The sequence below is a fragment of the Pogona vitticeps genome, chromosome 1, assembly GCF_051106095.1.
Source record: "Pogona vitticeps strain Pit_001003342236 chromosome 1, PviZW2.1, whole genome shotgun sequence".
NCBI lineage: Eukaryota > Metazoa > Chordata > Lepidosauria > Squamata > Agamidae > Pogona > Pogona vitticeps.
This window is the reverse complement of record NC_135783.1, coordinates 150,824,455-150,844,736: the sequence shown is the minus strand read 5'-3', so window position 1 is coordinate 150,844,736 and position 20,282 is coordinate 150,824,455. Positions and strand designations below refer to the sequence as shown.

At 40.8% G+C, this 20,282-nt stretch overlaps 2 protein-coding genes across 3 annotated transcripts in view; both read right to left on the bottom strand.

Annotated features, from left to right (window-relative positions):
* Positions 1-20,282, bottom strand: part of PLCB4 (phospholipase C beta 4) — a 354,479-nt gene that overhangs the window by 304,117 nt on the left and 30,080 nt on the right. The window contains exons 1-2 of one of the 2 annotated variants that reach the window (XM_078388138.1): positions 7,467-7,546; positions 6,806-6,889 (exon numbers count right to left, since the gene is read on the bottom strand). The exons of the other annotated variant lie outside the window; for it this stretch is intronic. The gene's annotated coding sequence lies outside the window, so the exon portion shown is untranslated. Of the gene's footprint in view, positions 1-6,805; positions 6,890-7,466; positions 7,547-20,282 lie in introns of those variants that run through there. 2 annotated transcript variants of the gene reach the window in all.
* PLCB1 (phospholipase C beta 1) overlaps positions 10,940-20,282 on the bottom strand; it is a 587,785-nt gene continuing 578,442 nt past the window's right edge. Inside the window, exon 32 of the mRNA XM_020809018.3 lies at positions 10,940-13,642. Coding sequence (XP_020664677.3) covers positions 13,415-13,642 — 228 coding nt within the window. The 3' untranslated portion in view covers positions 10,940-13,414. The remainder of the gene's footprint in view (positions 13,643-20,282) is intronic.

The following is a 20,282-nucleotide window of genomic DNA, read 5'->3' as shown; positions in this document are numbered from 1 at the left end:
CATGAATATAATCCATGCTCCCAGATGCTACCTGACACTTGAGAGTAGAAGAGATTGTACTGAGTGTGAGAGTCTGATGAGGACACATCAGTGTTACAGTGCTCCAATGATGAAGAAACCCACCTTACCAAGGTTCCTGACTAACTCAGGTTTCTTGATTACTTCCAGGTAGTGAGACATGAGAGGGACAGGGCTTATGTGTGCACCCACATCTCCAAAACAATGTTAGCCTTAGACATGAGCAGGTGAAGGCCTTCACAGGGTCATGATGAAGATCAGATGCAAGATCCTTCCACATAAAAGTGTGTGTGGTATCCCTGAGGTGCATAGGGCTTACTGTGACATTTTATTTTTAAAAAATCAATTTTGTTTGCAGTAGAGTCTACAGAAGATAATTTTTGGAGGATTTCTTGAAAATGCAGGTAAAAGCCAATAGAGATATTCCCAGCATATAGAAAACTATCTGGAGGAAGGTTAGGCTGTGGTGAATGAGGACAGAGTTTGAAAGTGGAGCCACCCAGAGACCTCTGGGTAGAGTGGGTGGCATATAAATTAAATAAATAAATAAATAAATAGCCTGACAAGGAGTGGTCACTGTTGGTGCTGGTTGCTACTGTTGACATGGTTGGTTGCAATTAAAGGCTATCAGCAGGATATGATAGTGGTGGGCTTATCAGGAAGTTATGATACTGTGGCTATCCTTAATGAAAGGCAGAGAACATCAAAGCATTTTTGTTAAACTGCATTTCTGTGAGCCTATCCATACATAGGTTGCCTACCTTTGTTTTAATGAAACCTCTCTTCCCTCTATGGATGGTAAGGAATGCAACTTCAATATATTTTGCTGCTTTTCTGGTGGTACTTGGTGGAAACAGAGAGAAAGATATCACTGAGAGTGCCACAGGATCATAACCAGAGAATTTTTTTTCATTTTAAATGCCATCTGTTGCGTTTGCACTAGTGGCCCATCTATCTATCTATCTATCTATCTATCTATCTATCTATCTATCTATCTATCTATCTATCTATCTATCTATCTATCTATCTATCTATCTATCTATACCCCGCCCATCTGGCCTATAAGACAGTGGTCCCCAACCTTGGGCCTCCAGATGTTCTTGGACTTCAACTCCCAGAAATCCTGGCCAGCAGAGGTGGTGGTGAAGGCTTCTGGGAGTTGCAGTCCAAGAGCATCTGGAGACCCAAGGTTGGGGACCACTGCTATAAGACCACTCTAGGCGGCTTGTCTTTCCCTTACAAAAGCTCACGTCGCGTTTTCTTCTTGCTGCCACAAGTGGATTACCTCAACCCACAATATAAATGACGTTTGTCAGAACACTTGTCTTGTGAACAGAAACAAAACTTATTTCTTGGAGTGAAGCAGATTGAATAATAACAGACGTTTCTCAGATACAACTTGCACATAAGCAATTGATCAATAGTTCTCTTAGTACATACTACTTTTCTCTTGGAATCCTATTACCACCTTCTCTACCTATTTTCCTAATCAACTCTATCTCTCTGACTGGCTGTGGGCAAATACATAATGTTTGAGAGCATATGGCGCATGTATGTGTAAATGCAACCAACACAGTATATAGGCTGTAATGAGTTGCACCAAATCATCTACTTTTTTCATATACTGTAGGCAGCAAAACTGAAATATGTGCTACTCCATTTGTGTACCGCTTCACTAAGAGAAGTTTTATGAACTGCAGTGCTGAACCTTTCGTTAGATACACACTGAAATCAGTTATCCACACCTGTCTCAGTAGAGCTAAAAATGTTATTTCATTCCTTAAATGTCTATTGAGAAATATCACTAAACTTCATTAATGTATAATACTGCTTTCCATTCTTTCTCATGGAAAACAACCTGTCACACAATAGAAACATATTTGAAGTTTCCCAGAAGATTTGCATTAAAGCACAATGAAAGATTTCTGAAATCTGTCATCACATTTATTGAAAGCAGAAGCACAATGGATTGCCACTGAAGGCTTGGAGAAAATTGTAATTTCTCAGTACTAGAAACTGGCAGGAAACAGAATTCGTATTAATAATACATCTCACTGACTGGAAACAGTATACATGCTCCCCCCCCCCAAAGTGATTTGATGGTGACACTTCGATTTCTTGGCAAACAAGGAATAAACCAGGGGAAAAAAGTAGTCTGGATTTATCCACCTTCGTCCCTAAGGACTGGATGTTTTAAAGCATTGCTTCCCAACCTTTTTCAAGTTGTGATCCCCCTTTTAATATCCAAGTGAACTGTAACCTTCCACCATCTTTGCACAAAGAGGCAGAGTCATCCCTTCTCAGCAAATAGAGGCTTCTTTCTCCCCGAAAGGGCCTGTCTCTCATACATACACATATACACTAACTTCCATATCCTACTCCAAAGGTCAAGGATGAAATTGTTTAACAAGGGCTACAACATACACAAGGCCATCAGAAAACACTTTGAGACCCCCTTGGGGGTCATGAAACCCAAGTTGGGAAACACTGTTTGAAAACCTTAAATGGTTTGGCCCCGAGGTACTGGAAGGAGTTCAACACTCTTCATCTGTGGTAGCCAGCTCATGAGGTTCTGCCAGCTATTAAGACTGTTGGGCTGATGAGTATAAGGAAGACTACCTTTTTTCATAGTAGCCTTGTGCCTTCAGAATGAGCTTTTGCCAGGAGCCGAGGATGCACTTATTCCTAGTTGTGTTTTGGACTGTTTGTTTTCTTTTTAATTCCATTTTAAAGGATTTTTGTACAATTCCTCATTGTTTCTGCTGTCATATGTGCCACTTTGGGAAGGTTTTATCCTCAAAGGAAGCTCAGATGTAATTTCGAACAAATAAATGGACACATAAAGGTAGGCATTAAGTTCCAGAGAGAGACAATATTGTATAGTATCTCTAAATACTGCATAATAAAAGTTATGTAGCTCTTCCTATGTTATTTGCCACATTCGTAACAAGTGGTTATGACTAGCTTTTTTTTTTTTTGACAGCTTCTTGTTCCAGCAGTTGTTTACAGCAGTTCCACCTTTCAGTCTTGCCGCATTCAGAAAGCTTGAAGTCTTATTTGTGCCCAATTATTTTACCCAATTTTAGGACTGCAAAAAGAATTACAATTATGGGATGAAACATTTGATTTCTTATTCCCACTCCTTGGTCGGAGCAGCTTTTGGTGGAATATGTCTGATCCTGTCATGTCCTTTTCAGGGAAAACAAACAAGCAAACAACGAGCAGCACACCAACCACTCATGGAGCAGATGCATGCACACACAGTCTGAAGGTATCTTCAAATGCATCAAAACGGAACAGCTGTGGCATCGACAGATCTGGTTAGGAGTAGGGTTTCCACTATTCACACAGCACAGTGTTCTTACACTTTTGATAGTCCCACAGAAGGGAACATTTTTTTACATCAGTAAAGCAGCATGAAGGGCAAGCTACGTGGCGAGAAGGCATTATTTCTGCACCTAGGACCAATCCTGTAGGTTGGATACCATGGTATGATGGTGTCTGTGTTGTGTACCCTCAACGTCCCTTCCTCTGAAGTTCTGTTCCTAACATCATGTGGCCCAACTTCCCTTCCTCCAAGCCCTGAGGCCCAAATATTAGCATGCCACCCTCTTCCGACTCTTGCCCATTATTCTCTCTGTGTGGGTCTTTCCTTGCTCTCACAGGAACATTCCCTCAGCATTTTCCAGAACTTGGGGGGAAATTACTTTTCTAAAACTGCAGCTCTCGGAATCTCCCAGCCACCATAGCCATGGAAGAGGCAGCCCTCCTAAAGTCATTTTCGCTCTTCTATGAGCACGTAGCAACATTTCTGTGGTCTCAGCAGACAAAAGAGCACCACATATTGAAAGCACAGTAGACTATAAGATACAGTCCCAATCAATGACTGCAAAAAGACATTTAAGTGGGGAAAGCTAGTAATTTGATAATAATACTCTTCAGTACACTCCGTTATGCTTTGACTGTATAATGAGAAAAGTAACTGTAGATCGTTAACAGCAAATTGTTCGTTCAATAAAGGCAACATTTTTAAAATAGCAACAAGTAGAGGTATGTATTGGTTGAAGAACCTGAGAGATTGGCTTAGATGCAACACAACATCATGTCTTAGTGCTGCTGAATCCAAAGTCAGGAGAGCTGTGATGATGCCCAGTCTCCAACAGGAGAGGATCACGAAGGCAATAACCTGTTTGAACACATTATGCCACCTTTGCAGGATGTTTTGGCAATCACAGTGGTCCAACAAGGACCCAGCCATGTTTTGTGATTTTCATACAAGGACCACACCACTTTTTCTTTTAGAAAATGGCTCCATCAGACAAACACAGCCCCCCTTTCCAGAAACTAAACAAACAGGAGTTGGTAGATCCTTCTCCGGAAGAGATTATTCCATTCTTATCTTGTTGAATGGCTTAAGAATACTGGCTAATACCTTGTGGCTTTTTGCAGGGCACTAACAGCTCTGTGAGTGGAACTCTCTCCTTCACCCCTGTGGGTCTTTGGCAAGCTGGAGATCACAGATGGTTGGTCTAAATGGGGCTTTCCACTCACACAGCGGATTGCTGGATTCCTCGCTTGTGTGAACAGCAGCCAGAGAAGAACTGCACCTGGAACAGACTGTTGTGCACCTTGTTTCCTGACTGGCAAAAGGACACTAGCTGGCCACTTAGATTTACCTTAGGTATGACTGAAACCTTGGAATGATGCCTTCTTTGCTTCTCATTCTTGTTTAATTTACAAATAGAAACTACATGGAATCATTCCCTGTTTGGCATATCTTAGCACAGGCATATATGTGCTAAGAATATGTGAGTTAAACACTACGTTATGGATACACCTTTACTTTAAACAGAGTTAAAAGGTTGCATTGTAAAGTCTGCAGTACACACACACACACACACACACACACACACACACACCCTTCTGAATCAATTACACTGTAAATATGTACATTTTAAGCTGTACAAATTGAGAGTTTTCCTGTTCAACAAAGCTAAGAAACAATATATTTCTGGGCAAAACTTGCAATACAAACATCTCTGGACTTGCCTTCTTTATGCAAGACCCAGCCCAAGTGAACTCAGAAAGTGTGCAGTTACCATTTTTAAAATGTTTTATAACTTTAAAAACATGTGCATAAATTAAAGAGAGGGAGGTCCTCATCAAGTGCAGCAGAATCATGTATTTGAAACCAAACAGAAACACATTGTTTAGTCAAAATACTGCCTCTTCCCTGTCCTCTCCCATCCGCAAAGCCAGAGCTAGTGCACTGATGCCCAACTACGAGGTTTGACAACTCTGGCACCATACAACAGAGAGACAAAATTTACTTTGTTCTCTGAGCTGCTGCTTGTCAGTAATAGCCCACTGACTGCATACACCAGACAGATCTTCAACAGAACCATTATAAATAGAGATCGGCGTATTCATATTTGTACAGTCAACCCTTGACTTACGAACATCCCTACATGTGAACATTTTGATCTACAAATGGCTCCGTTGGCAAAAATTGGCATCAACTTGTGAACAGAGCCTCAACCTACGAACGAGGTCGAGGCTCTGTTCGCAAATCAATGCCATTTTTTTTGTGAACGGAGCCGTTTGTAAATGGCTCCCTGCCTTTTTTGCTTCGGAGGTCTCAAAGGGCTTTCCCCCTGACATCAAATATATGAATACCCCACACAGGTAGCTATAATGATGGTCTGGCCCCATGGGGCCAGACGGTCCACCCACCGATGCGCTAACACCACAGAGTCCGCGCTCCTGTCCTATTGCTCCGGAGATCGCAGTTGCTGAGCCACTCTTGGCAGGAGATGGGATGACAAACCTCTCTGCCAGGTTGAAGAGTGGCTCGGCAATTAGAGTCTCTGGAGCAATAGGACGGGAGCGCGGACCCCGCAGCATCAGCGCATCGGTGAGTGGACTGTTTGGCCATGGGGCCGGACCCTCACCATCTCCGCCTGTGCATCTCTAATTATAAATTAACCTGTAGTTGAACAGGTAGTAGGACCACTTTTTTGGATTACCAAACTCATACAGCGAAACAGCTTTCTATACTCCAAAAAACCCACAGCTGGAACAAAGTACTTTTCTGAACTACCATCTGAGAATCCAACAGACAGCATAGCAATCTGCCATGACAGCTAGAGGATTTGGGGTATTTCAATCTAAATAACTGACACTTCCCACCTCTGCAACAGACCCTCTCATTTTGGCAGTGGCAAAATTAAATGGTGCCTCTTCAGAACACTTTTTCTTTCATAAAGACACTGAACTCCGTTTCCAAAAATGGACATGACAGCCTTCTGTCTCTGAACATGTACAGAAAGCTCCCCCTCTTTCTCCTCCACCCCTCTCTTCTCAAAGTATCTTACCAAACAACAAAGCCTAGGATTCTTTAAGAAGAAACTATGGTGATACAACTGTGGCCAGAAACAGCCATGGCAGATAGTCAATGGGATGGAAGAAATATATATATATATATTTTAGCAAATATGAGCCTGTGGGCATCATAGCATAAGTTTCTCTCAACTCTAGGTGTATGCAAATTAACTTGTTTTGTTTGATGATTTGTCTTCTGTGCTTAAAAATTGGAGTTTCTTAATGTCCAATTTCACAGACTGTCAAAACTACCTTGATCACATCTCTTTGCCTTAACTTGCTTTAAGCTCTAATTATGGGCTATCTGTAAAAGCTGTTTCTGGACTGAATAGTTTCCTATTTAATAAAAGATGGCAAACTGAAGGCAGGCACCATAGACAGAATCCAGGAGAAACAAACAACGTACCTCTCATTCTTCTTTTTCTTTCCTTTCTCACTGGGTTTTCTGTCCCTCTACAGCTCATTCAATCTTGGCCTTGTTTCTCTGTTTCTACAATATCAGCCAACAGCGATATATTTTTATACAGTAGGTAGGTAAACATGCTTGCAGGCTGAGACAGGCTAGGTTTACCTGGCAATTACGTGGGTTATACAGAAGAGAAAATCTGTACTGTTCTAGTGGAAGTGAAGTAGGCCTGAAGTGAAAGCTTAAATAGCCTGGTTCTAACCTCGCCCCAAGCCAGGTGCAAATTATAGAGACTAAAGATCCTGGATTCCTAGCCTTCAGCAAATCTCTCCTGTGTCTGCCACCTCTCAGTGAAAATACTGTTGAGTGAAGTCTGTCTATGCAGTGGGGATAATGTCATCATCAGTGGCAGATACTGTTTAAAGACTTTTTTTTCAATTTCAGGGTACACGTAGCTTCATCTCATTGTTTGAGAACTGCGCACATTTTAAAAGTGGAAAGGGAAGACTTTAATCAGCGGCAATCTGATGCTGCTTTTGATGTCTTTTCTCTTGCACAACAGGGGTTTGGCCAATTACTCAACTATTGGGTAGCAGTGGAACAGGACATAGATTTAACTAATTAAAATCAATGAATCCATTTTTAGATAAGCTTGAGATACCTTCAGGTTTCCTTTAGAACACATGTCAAGCTTCTGATGTGTGGATTTCATGGTCTCAGAGTTAGGCTGGAGATCTCCCTCCCTCTTCTGTTGCTATAAATTACAAGAGAGCTGGTAGAAGTAATGAGGTCCCCAAACACAACAAAACATACTTGAAGAGTGTGATTATAACTCTCAACACCAGAGTCTATCAACCATTCCCTTAATGTCTTCCAGCCAGTCCATTTTGTTTCCTGTGGGAAAGGATGGGATATGCTTCCACAAAGGTATCTTATTTACAGAGTGAGGGACAAGATATACACCCACCCACCCTCACGCCCTATCTTTATCTGCAAACGTTGACTTGGATTGGTAGCAGAATCTTTCTTCCGTACTGGTGATGGGATAGTAAGTTTCACCTATTGACAGTAGCCGACGTGAAACCCAAAGCTGTGCCTTTCGAGAGAGAGGAAAAAAATGACCCGGTGGTAGTGGTGGCAGCAATGATGCTGATGCTCCCCCTCCACTTCACAATGGCCATTGTCTCTGCCTGTGGTGACCACCTCACTCAGTTAATGATTTAGTGGAGATGGCACTGTTAAATGATAGCAGCCTCTCTTCTGGCTCCTCAGGGAAGCTCTACATATCCTGTAAAACACACTGATCTGCAGGCACTGTCCTCTGTCCAGTGCTAACCTCCTATAACCAGGTACTACCAAATATGTTAACAGTAGCATGACTGTTAACTGAAAAAAAAAAAGGAAGCAAAACTGGGTTTTCCAATTGCATGAATGATATAATGAAATTTGGAATATTGCTATTAATGATAAATTAACTTCAGAAATTAAGTTCGAAAAAAGGAGAGTTAAAGGCAAATAGATTTAACGAGATATGGAATGAATTTATAAATGGTGTATTGAGTAAGGGGAAAAAGCCAAACCAAGATTATATGTATTTTTGAAAGGGATATAGGGACAGTTAAATGATGAATTGAAGGTCATGTATAAGTGTCAAAAAATTATATAAGATATAATGGTCCCTAGGGTGAAGGGAGAACTACATTTTCTGTTACTACTAATTTTGTTGTATGTAAATGGTGTGAATGGAATGCAAATTTTATGTTATATTTTATTAAAGTGTATAGTTTAAAATGTTAATTTTTTAAAAAAAAAGAAAGTCAGCCTTAAGAGAATGGGGAGCAGTTAATCACCTCATAGTTCTTTCTCCCTATGAAATCATACAGGCCCCTTCTTAGACCTTTATTGCTGCAAGGGCATTGATTGCTGTGGCACTAAGAACTGTTCTAATTCTTAAATCTGACACCAGAATGATGCATTAAGATTGCTGTTAGAACTACAATGAGTGCTGTGTTTGAGAAAATGATGGCATAGCATAGAGCAGGTTCTACTGTTGCTTTGTTTCCCTTAGAGGTAATCCAATTATACCAGAAAATGGCCAGCTATTTGTCTTCTGTATCCTGACACTGCTTCAGATTAAAAGATGAAGACCAACAAGATGCAGGAAGGTAAAGTTTTGCTCCATTATCCAGCCATAATTCCTGTCCTTGAGGATTAATGCATAGCTGGCACTGAGGAACATATATCTTTGAGGCCAATGACATAGCTGCCTTACAGTTGGCCTATTTGTTATTCCTATCTTTGCACAGAAATATTCAAGTGAGATGAAAAGAACAAACCATTCTATTGAGCCGTAGATTGGCAGTTGATAATGGGACAGAAGGAAGTGCTCTGCACAATATATTGTTAAATTATGTCCAATGAGTCACAAGTCATGAGCACTAGCATTGATGGATCTAAAAAAGGAACCAAAGAAGCAAGATCTGCCAGTAACTATGTTGGCTACAAATGTCAGGGGCAGAAGTAGTGCACCTCCAAATAGCCGTTGCTGGCAAGGAAATGGAATGGGAGGAGTCCTGAAAGAGGCTTCTGATAGGCCACTCTTAGAAAGAGGAAATGAGACTACATGGAGCTCCAGTCTGATCCAGCAGTGCTCTTCTTTTGTTGTTTTTTAACCAGTTACTCCCTCTGTGGCCAGTGGATATATAACTATGACTAAACCAATAATTAATGCTAGTTGTTGCATAAATATAGTGGTGCCTCAACTTACAAACATCCCAACTTACAACAATTCAAGTTACAACCAGCTCCTGGCCGCAAAATTTTGCTTTGACTTGCAACCGGCGCTTTGAGTTACTGTATGAATGGGGAAAAAGGTGGGGAAGGTAGGGAATTTGAACTGCTTTCAGTGAACCGTTAGTCAGTGAAGAGGCTGCTTCTCTATAGCTCTTTCGCCCCAGCGGTTAGAGAGTGTGGTTTCGGAGAGAGATTTCGGACTACCTGGTACTGTACTGTATTGTATTTTTTGGCATTTTTTTAAAAAAATCTTTTTGGATTTTTGCTTTTTGACTTTCTTTTTTAAAACAGAGAGACCAACCCATGGTCAATTACTGTAGAAATTTCTATGCTTGGTCAGGTTTATATCTTCACTTTTAAAACAAGGGAAAGTGTGTCTCTCCAGTTATTGTTACTCCATACTCAACCAGTATAGCCACTGTACAGGCTAAAGTTGTTTTTGAGAAAGAAAGAATGATCACATTAGTACTCATAGTTTTAAAAATGTATAACACGGCAGTATTGACATTGCCTCTTCATGTGCATTAGTAATGTTTTACTCATGTTATTTTTAATTTATTATATTTAAAGGCTTAAAAACAGAAAGTGAGCAAAATTATATTCTATACTCTTTGATCCTAGAAAAGCAATATTTAAGAGTAAGCTCTACCTTATCACATAAATATTATACCTACCTACAAAGTAGCATGTTACAGGTTAATTGCCTGTAACATGTTGCATTCAAGCCTAACAGCATCTGAAAATGCCACAAGGTACCCATCTGTACTTTAAAGGAAGGCAAACATTTAGCTTGGGATTGTCCCATGATGGAATTTTACACACCTGGATTTAAGCACAAGTTAGGTTAAACTCTTCAGCCAGTTTCTTCAGACCTGATGAGCATTCGGAGTGAAAAAGAAGCTATGAAGACTTCCTATGTCAATGGATTTTAAACTTCCTACCAACTCCGTCTGTTGAGATCCTCCTGAAAGGTTATCTTTGTAGCCTGGTTGTCTTGCAGAAGACTCAAGTGAATCTTGTAGGTTGGGGTGGGGAATATGTGGTCTTCCAGATGCTGTACAGCACATGCCATGAGCTTTAGCTGGCACAGCTAATGGTGAAGAATGGGAGGAGTTAGAATTCAGTAACCTTTGGAGGGCTGTGTATTTCCTACTTGTATGAAAGAATGAACCTTTGCATTCAGGAGAAGCAGTGGGCCAGGCCTACTTAGTCATACTGCTACCAGGATATGAACTGGGTGTGCTTTCACACCAAAAACGTTCCCCAAAATGTACACTGAAGACAAAGCTTTACAGATGCCAAGATTCTTGGAAGCGGCCCAATTAAGAGGGAAAATACAGACAGCGTTAAGAAATTTTATTTGGATCTGTGATGAAAGCACATAAATTACAAGTGGAAGAAACATCATGCCACAAAATTGCATAGGATTCTTACAAAATGTGAATTATGCATCTAAAAGGCTGAGAAACAAAATTATATACATGTTAAATGAAAAGTTTTTTTCCCCTAAATTGATTTTAAAGCAAATCACTATTTCCAATTAGCCAGTCACCTACAATGTTTATACCAATCTACAAGAGCAATATTAGTTTCAAAGGAAAGCAAGATACATCCCTTTAAAACCTCTTACAACCACTGTTAGGTTCAAATGTCCAGAGCTAGTTTTTCTCCTAAGCTAATTTAAAAAAAAATCCTCAGCAGTGGAAAGATACAGGAAGTGTCTAATGGAGTTCCATGTATTACAAAGTAGCACTGTTCTCTAAAAGCAGAAATGTCCACAATATATTTTTTCCACTTGTTCAACACATAACAAGGCAGATACATAAAAAGGCACAAGACTCTCACATCATAGACTCCTTTTTTTTTCATTACCTTACTTTATTTCAAGTAATATTAATGGCAAATAATATATCACTGTAATTTTGAACAATGCAAGATATACAGTATTACACACTAAACTACAACTGCAAAAAGGGGCACTGTACAGATATTAAAAAATAAGTATAGTCAATGGTCAAATACAAATGTACTGAAAACCAACTACAGCTGCTAATATACTCTTGTCAAACCATTAACTTTTTTTCATAAATTAAAAAGCTCATCAGAATTTCACCTACTTGATTTGAAACTGCACTATACGAGCACATCAAAGAAATAGTTTCATAATTGTTCTGAATACTGCTATTATTTTATCCCACCTAGCTTAAAACAAATTTATTTAACTTTTATAAAATGCAGCATTAAACTTTGACCCTTCCAGGTTTTTCTGTATTTAGTGATTAGTAATATTGATCTTCAAAGTGCAAAAGTAGAATAAATGATAGGAGTCACGCTATTAAAATCAAAATCAAAGTCTCAGTTATGCCTGCTCAGGTACTCCATTCATTGTAAGCAGAGTACATCTCTCTGATGTACTTTTCAAACAGTGTGCAACCATTTTCGTGCGTGCTGTAAATTAAGAAAATAAAATACTGTTCAGTCAAAGTTTTGATTGCCTTATGTACATTTATCATTTAACTTGAAACTTAAGTTTGATCTCTATTTATTGCTTACATTTAAATAAAATAAGTTATTTCTACTGAACTCCTGAGGGCTAGCAGACTACATATATGCTGTTATGTATTAAAAGTATTTACTATCATTAGAACAAATTTAGTGTTTCAGTAATATCCACAAAGTAGTTCTGTTGAGTTCAGAGGGGCTGTAGCTTTCCTAAGGTTAACCAAATACGTCGTTTGGATTGGAATTAGAACCCAGTGTTCTCCATCCATCCTCCTGTCTGAGCATTTCCTTTACTTTTCATAAACATTCCAGCTCTGAAATGTCTATTTTATATACACGTTGGAGTCAGCACTTCCCACATGCATGTCATACTTTAAAAAAAAACTGTAAGAGAGATGCCCACATGTCAGATACTACAGTTGAAAACATCTTAATAATTAGATCACTGATGCAATGCAAAATAATTATCCTAATAATAATTGAAAACAATACCCTTGAACCCACAAACCTGCTTTTGAAAACAATATACAATATTACTTTAAAGATTAACAATTGCTTTGTAATGATCCCAGTTTGTTATCACTGATCCAGACACGTTGGTCCTTATCCCTTAAAACTGTTCGTTTTGTCACAAGGGGAAACCCAGCAAGAACTTGCATGCTCTGTTTATACATAAACGTTTGTGCATGTGTGTTTCTATACACATCTATGTGAACACATCACATATGAAGCATATATAAGACACATGTGCCTGTTTCAACTTGGGAACTTACACGAGTTACCACAGTTTCCGTAGAACATCTTAAACAGCAGAATATTTATCTGATAGATTATCAACAAAGCACACAATTGGTGCTTTCAGAGCAAAAATAAAAATACGAATGATTTTTTTAAAAAAAAATCAGTGCAATTGATAAGATGATACAAGGTGCAGTCACAAAGAAGGAAACTCAGAGTTAAGGATGCTATGACAATTGGGCTTGGAGTATTTATTTTTTTTCCCATCGCTGCTTCACAGGGTGGTCTATGGTCCCCAGAGAAAGCTCCAGGCTGCACTTGGACTGAAATCTACCCATATAAAAGTGACCAGAGAAAGGACAGCACTGGCCTATGCATTAAGCTATCAACGAAGAGCTTCAAACAATGTAACAGCTTCCTCACCAACCACTTGTTTTAAAAATGGGCACTGCCTCTAACAATGTCTTCCACATCTGAAGCTGCCCAATGATAATTCAGGTAAAGGAAAGCATCTGGGGAACAAGGTGGAGACTTGCTGTGACCTAGTAATGTAGGAAAGTGGCACTGCAGTTGTTGTTAGAGAGGTGTATCAAAGACTTTTCCCGGATTCTCTTCCAGCTCTTCATTTTGCTGCGGTTTATGGTTCACTTTTCCACCCTCAGACACCAGGGAAGAAGTGGTTGAGCTATGGTCTCCCCCATCTTCACTGATTTTGCCTTTCATTGCTTCTTGAACAAATTCCAGAATTTCCAGTGGGAGTCTTTTGAATTTGTCTTGGTACTCTTGATCGAGTTCAGCCTGTAACTGGAAAGAACACCAACACAGTCATTAGGTAAAGGTAAAGGTTCCTCTTGACATTTAGTCCAGTCGTGTCTGATTCTAGGGCGCGGTGCTCATCCCTGTCTCCAAGCCATAGAGCCAGCGTTTTGTCCGTAAATAGTTTCCGTGGTCACGTGGCCAGCGTGACTAGACACAGAACGCCATTACCTTCCCACCGAGGTGGTACCTATTTATCTACTCGCATTTACATGCTTTTGAACTGCTAGGTTGGCAGGAGCTGGGAGAAGCGATGTGAGCTCACTCCGTCGCGTGGATTCGATCTTATGACTGCTGGTCTTCCGACCTTGCAGTACAGAGGCTTCTGCAGTTTAACCCGCAGTACCACCACATTCCCAACACAGTCATTAATACCATGGTAATGACAGAACTTGTGTGTTCTTCAAGGAATGTGAAATAAAGAATTCATCTCAATTTCTAAATGCTGGTGGTACCAGACCACAAAATTCTAGACTGCCTCTTTCAGGCTTTTCAGGTATATATGAAATAGTATAGGGGAATCATGGAAACCTGAGGCATTCCACAGGCTAATGGTCAAGGTGTTGACCAGGAGTCCCCCAGCACCATCACTATTCACAAAGTGATACCACACAAGGGAAAATCCCAGAAGCTGACTTCTTTTTTCATCAGTTCACCACTTCTCACTCAAACACAAAGCAATGGTCAGGGCTGTTTTTCAACAGGTGTAAATGGTGGTGAGCAGAAGAGGGTATCCTGTAGACCATCTTGACTGCTCCATTGGTTTTGTCAGCATTCAGGCTGCTCTTTGCTATGTAAAGCATGGCATCATTTTTCCTGCTGGCAATGTGGGCATGATATTTTACAGCAAATTTTTTCTGGCTTTTTGAATTGTGGGTACAGAAGCACAATATCCTACATTCATAAACTGGAGGTCTTTTGAAGAATAGAATTTCCTGGCTTTTTAAAACGGGAGTTTAAATATACATAGGCTACCCACAAATCCAATGAAAAATTTCCTTCATATAAAATTACCCAGTGGTAGAGGATTCCAGAAGATGAGCATATGATCTGTACTATGGTTCATGAGGGAAAACAGAAGCAAGAACTGCTTGGATGTGGCTATACTCCTTTTGTGCCAAAATATTTTGAAGGGCTGTTTTGGACTTAACGAAATGGTGAAGCAAAGATGTGAGTAGATACACCACATACAATGGAGAAACATACTAGAGATGGGCATGAACCTTGGTTTGGAGGTTCATGCTTCTTCAATGGTGCAGCACCACAGGTGTCATGTGTTCATTTCCCTCACCCCGTCGGCTCCCCCACTCAACAGTCAGTGTGTGCTGCTTTTCTCCTGCTCATCACACAATTGTCCAGTTGCAGCAGGAGCACGGGCTTCGCTTTTCCACCTCCTCCAGCAGCTGCCTACTCAGATAAAGAGGCAGGGCAGGGATGCCTGCAGTGATGCCTTTGAGTGGGCAGCTATTGGAGGAGGCAGAGAAGGGAAGTCCATGCTCCTGCTGCAGCTGGACAATCACATGAAGAGCAGGAGAAAATCAGTGTGTGCCGGCTGGTGAGTGGGGGTACCTGCAGGGGGGAAAGAAGCAAACACGTGGCACCTGTGGGGCCATGCCAATGAAGCAACCTGAATTTCTGAATTGAGGTTCATGCTCATCTGTAATATAATACACACCCTTTAACCTCTGGGTTAAACTAATCTTGCCATGAGCACTTCACCAAAAACAGACTGGAAAGCTATGTTCCAATTTCACATGCCTTTCTTTGACTTAGGTAATGTGAGAAAGACATGACATTCACAAGATGAGGAGTTGTCATGGAAGACAAAAAGGTGTGATCCTTTCTCTCCATCATCACCACCACCTCTGATCTATTTCAGTACAGAATGTAGCCCTGTATTCAAGCTTGTCTTGTATCACCATCAGTACCTGGAGCCATGGCCACTGAATCAAGCCACATCATTTCATCAAGAAAGCTAATGAAAAATGTCCAATATCGATTCAGGGAAACAGTGGTGAAAGTGACTGAGATTAAGTGTGGCTGATGAAGAAACAGCGCAGACATTGGCTTTCTTCCAACCGTGGTATCCTCAAGGGGAAAAGCTAGTTATTGCAGTGCCCTCTATTAAACTTCTCTTTCCAGTGAGTCTTGAGTTAGTAGGAGGAATTTTTACATTCAGCTGTGCTTCAGCGGATAGCTCTACACGCTAGGCATTTGTCTGGAGTACCTTCATGTACATAAAATATAACAACACAAAGGTGACCAAAATACTCCCCGAAAGGTAATTCCAGAAGTTACTTTTTCTGTCACAGAGATTGATTTCTTCCATACATTAAAGCTTATGCCACCGTTCCAAGATGATAATTCATGAAATCATAGACATGGAAGATTCGCATAAAGGTGACGCATATATGCCCTGAAATCTACATATCAGAATAATCAAGATCTAAGCTGCCCCAGAGATACAGGGCATTGTCTTCAGGTCATACAGATGTATTCCCATGCATTAGCAGTGGGTGTGTGGAGAGGAAAAAAGGGGATTCATTCTAACTGAACAATTGTTCTTCTTTCAAATGTCCTTTTGTTGGTAGCTGAAGAACTTAAGAACATAGAAGGACAAATGCTGGATCAGACCTAAGCATATCCAGTTTAGCATTTTGTTTCCATAGTAGCCAGAGTTCTCACTGTCACTTAGGTATATGAAAGCTACACATCATGGCTGGAATTATGCCTTGGCAATAATCTGGAGGAAAGGTATTTACTATGGGTTAGTTGCAAACAGGCACAGATCTGCTTCAAACATAAGCCCTGTTTTTAGTGCTTATGATTCCATTCTGTGCCTCTCTTCTGTGCCTGCTGGTGGCAGCCCACACCCTCTGCCTGCCATGGTCCCTCTGCCCCACTTCACCCTGCTATGGAGTCCCTTCTTTTCACCTTTTGAAAAACAGGCAGCCCACATGGGAGTGCTGCTATTGAAAAGGGGACTCTTACCAAGGAGGATTTCCTGGGAGCTGAGGCTGTGCTGCAGGTATATGGGCTGGAGCAGAAAAGTGTAGATTGGGCACCCTTTTTAACCTGCAGCCAGGCCTGGCGTCATGTGCAGTGACATGAATCACTGAGGATTCCACCCAGCTTTTTCAGAGCATGTAATTTTGCATATTAGCATGACATGATCAGGATCATGTCCATGACACTCTGTAAACACGCCAGCTGTGAGAACAAAAGCAAACTAAATAGCCATGATAGTACCAAAGCCAGGACAAACATGAGCAACAACAAAAGGTATTTGGTTGCTTAGGTAGGTGTATTGCACTTTCATCCTCATTTGACTCAGAAGTATTAGGTGGGTTGTCAAACAATCCTAACTCAGGATGTGCTAAGGGATTGTCGATATAGCCTGTTGAGCTGTCACCTGCCATGTCAAGACAGCTCTGTAAACCCTAGCATTCAGAAACAGATAGATTGAGTACACTAGGAGAAGGGTGAAAATCTCAGGACAAAACTGCAGGTTCCTATGGCAGGGGGAAGCAAGATGTAGCCCTTTTCTTCCCCTGACACAATAACTTGTTCTTATATAAAAGCAGCAGATAGTACATGAAGATTTTGGAAGCTAGGCTCATGCAACAGAACAGAAAACAGAGCAGATGAAATCTCAAATCTTACTCAGAGCCATTTGTATTCAAACTGCTACATGCAGTCCCTTGGGTTTTGAGATGCCGATAAAGTCTGTAGAATTTAGGATCGGATAGAAGCATGTGGGGGTGGGAGGGACGAAAAACACTTGCTTTGGAAAGAGTGGGACCTCTGAATGCCTTTGAATTCTTCAAAACTCAAATCAATCCAGAAAATTCCCACCTTTGTTGCCTCCCATTCAGCCTGTCTCCAAACCTTATCTCTCTGATCCAATGTCCCGTACCTCCCAAGCCTCTCCCATGTTTTCCTCAGCATTTAATCCCATCATGGATGGCCACACATACCCTTGAGAGATCAAAGCAGGAACTGAAAGATACTGTTCCTACTTACTGCATCCCCAGAACCCTGGAAGGCAGATAAAGGCTCACTCTCTCAAGCAGGGAAGAGTAGGACTTGGAAGTTATGGTTTGCAACTTTCCCAAGCTCTAGTTTGGAAGCACTTCTATAAGCAGAAGCGGGAGGTGACACCCCCTGCCAAACCACCACACACCCAAAAACCCAGAGAAACCTACTCTGGAAGGATAGAAAACTTGCAAGAACAGAAACAGCCAGTAAAATAATATTTAAGCGCACAATAAAAAAGAGAAAAAAGGACAGTTGAATGCTGTCTGCTTTTAGATGCACTGCTAGCTGTCAGGCCTGCTTGAGGTCTCCATTAAAATTAGGGTGGAGCCAGAGATGTGCTCCATGAAAACAAGTGCTGGGGCTCAGATGAAAGGTATGGGGAATCGACACATGAAAAAACTCATTAATCTTAAATGTCCTCTCATGGATTGCTCCCAAAATCAAGATCCTGTTTTCTCAATAAAACGCTGCTGCTGCCTTTGGCCTAGAAAAATAGACTGGGCTTATGCCGAGGATGGCAAATTCATATTAATTCCCCCTCCCATCATCATGTCTAAACAAATTTACCCAACTTTCTGATTTTAGTACACTGTGAATTTTCAGCGCCAGCAAGTCTAGAGAAATACACTGAAATATCAGGAGGGGGATGCCTTGTATGGAAGAAGAGTGAGGCAGGCATAGGTTTGCAAGGTAAGCAGCATCCTGTCCCCTGAGATTTCTGGGCCAGATCCTGAGATCAGGGGGCAGGACCTTGTGATGTCACAGGTATGGGGCAGGCCAAGCTTGGGCAGGGGATGTTTTTTCTTCAGGTCCTACTGAGCAGCTGCAACAAGAACACTCAGGAATTGTTACGTGGTGCTCCATTCCCTGCTTGCTTTGGAATAGCATGACAGGACCCAAGGTTTGTGAGCCAAACAGTCAGGGACAAGGACAAAGGACTGGGGAGAGAGTCAGTGGATACATGCGCTTGGACCCAACATGTTATTTTGAGCAACACGCACATGCACAAACACCTTCACACTGAACCAGTGAATCTATTGCCGGGGGGAATATGTGGGGATTGTTGTCCAGGCTTTAAAGCACCGCAGGCATGAAAAACCAGACTAGCTCACTTGGGTGTCCATCTTCCTCCTGGAGAAGCACAGCAATTTCCTGACACTTCGGCCAGTACCATGAAAGCTGATCAGCAATATTTTCAATGGTAATTCTCTGTTACCTGTAACATTATGAACTTACACTAGAGGAGGCCCCAAATCAAACTCTAAAGTATTTACTTCCAAGCAGCCAAAGGGGCACTGCTCATGTATTCAGTCACTAGTGGAGAATGAGCTACCTTTCCTTTCTTGCCATTTCCTCTATCTATATCACTGCACCAGAAAAATAATGTAAGCCCCATTGAAGGAAATTAGGCAGGCACATTTCATCCCACCCCTAGTTTGGCTCTCATGTATCTGCTTTTCTTAAAATGACCACAGGGAAGGAAATCTATTAAGGAAGCTCACATGCATGCTACTTTCATTGAAGACTGTTCATGAACGTGTATGTATATAAGTGTGCACGGACACACAGATATACACAGAATGCTTTTTTTTTTTGTGGCCTTAACATTCTGTGATTCTCTGTGAAACCCAAAAAAACTCAGCTTAGTACACAATAAGGCAAACTATGATCTTCTGCATTGTTCTTGAACATCCTAAATGGTAACAGTTTTAAAGACCTTTTGTAGGATAAGGATGGGTAAGCAATTTTTCAGGGTGCATTTTGATATGATTGTGAACATAAACTGAAATGGTAGATGCTGAAAAATATTCTGTACCATGGTGCACCTCTGTGTGTGTGTGTGTGTGTGTGTGTGTGTGTGTGAGAGAGAGAGAGAGAGAGAGAGAGAGAGAGAGAGAACCAGGTGTATGCATTTTAAAAAAACACACAGTAAAAAAACTGAAATACTGTAGTGTGACAAAAGGCAGCTTTTATTTATCTATTTATCTGTTTATCTATTTATTTATTTAGTTATCTCTCTCTCTCTCTCTCTCTCTCTATTTCATTAGTTAGTTAGTTAGTTAGTTAGTTAGTTAGTTAGTTAGTTAGTTAGTTAGTTAGTTAGTTAGTTAGTTAGTTAGTTAGTTAGTTAGTTAGTTAGTTAGTTTATACCCCATCCATCTATACACAAGTCTACTCTGGGCGGCTAACAATAAAGGGTAGTGATTTCAATTTGTTTCTACTGCAGCAAACCAAACAAATGGATTTCAAGAAATGTGTTGCAATCAGCAGTGCTTATGTTAGATAAAAACTTGTTGGTCTTCATGTGCCACAACACATGCTGTTAAAAATGTGAAGTGCCAACATATTTTGGCAAACTATCACATAAGGACTGATCATAGTTCCCAAAGAACCATCCTTATTTCTATTCAAATGGATTTCACAGTTTAATGGCACAGATGGTATTTATGAAACAATGCTAAGTCTCTAGCATGCAACACAGTCCAGGGAGTCTTATGTTATTACTGCCCCTCTGGGCATCACTACTTCACTGGTACAAGAGCAGAAGAAACTTCAGATGGTGTTGCCTAACTTGCTGCATTAAGAATCA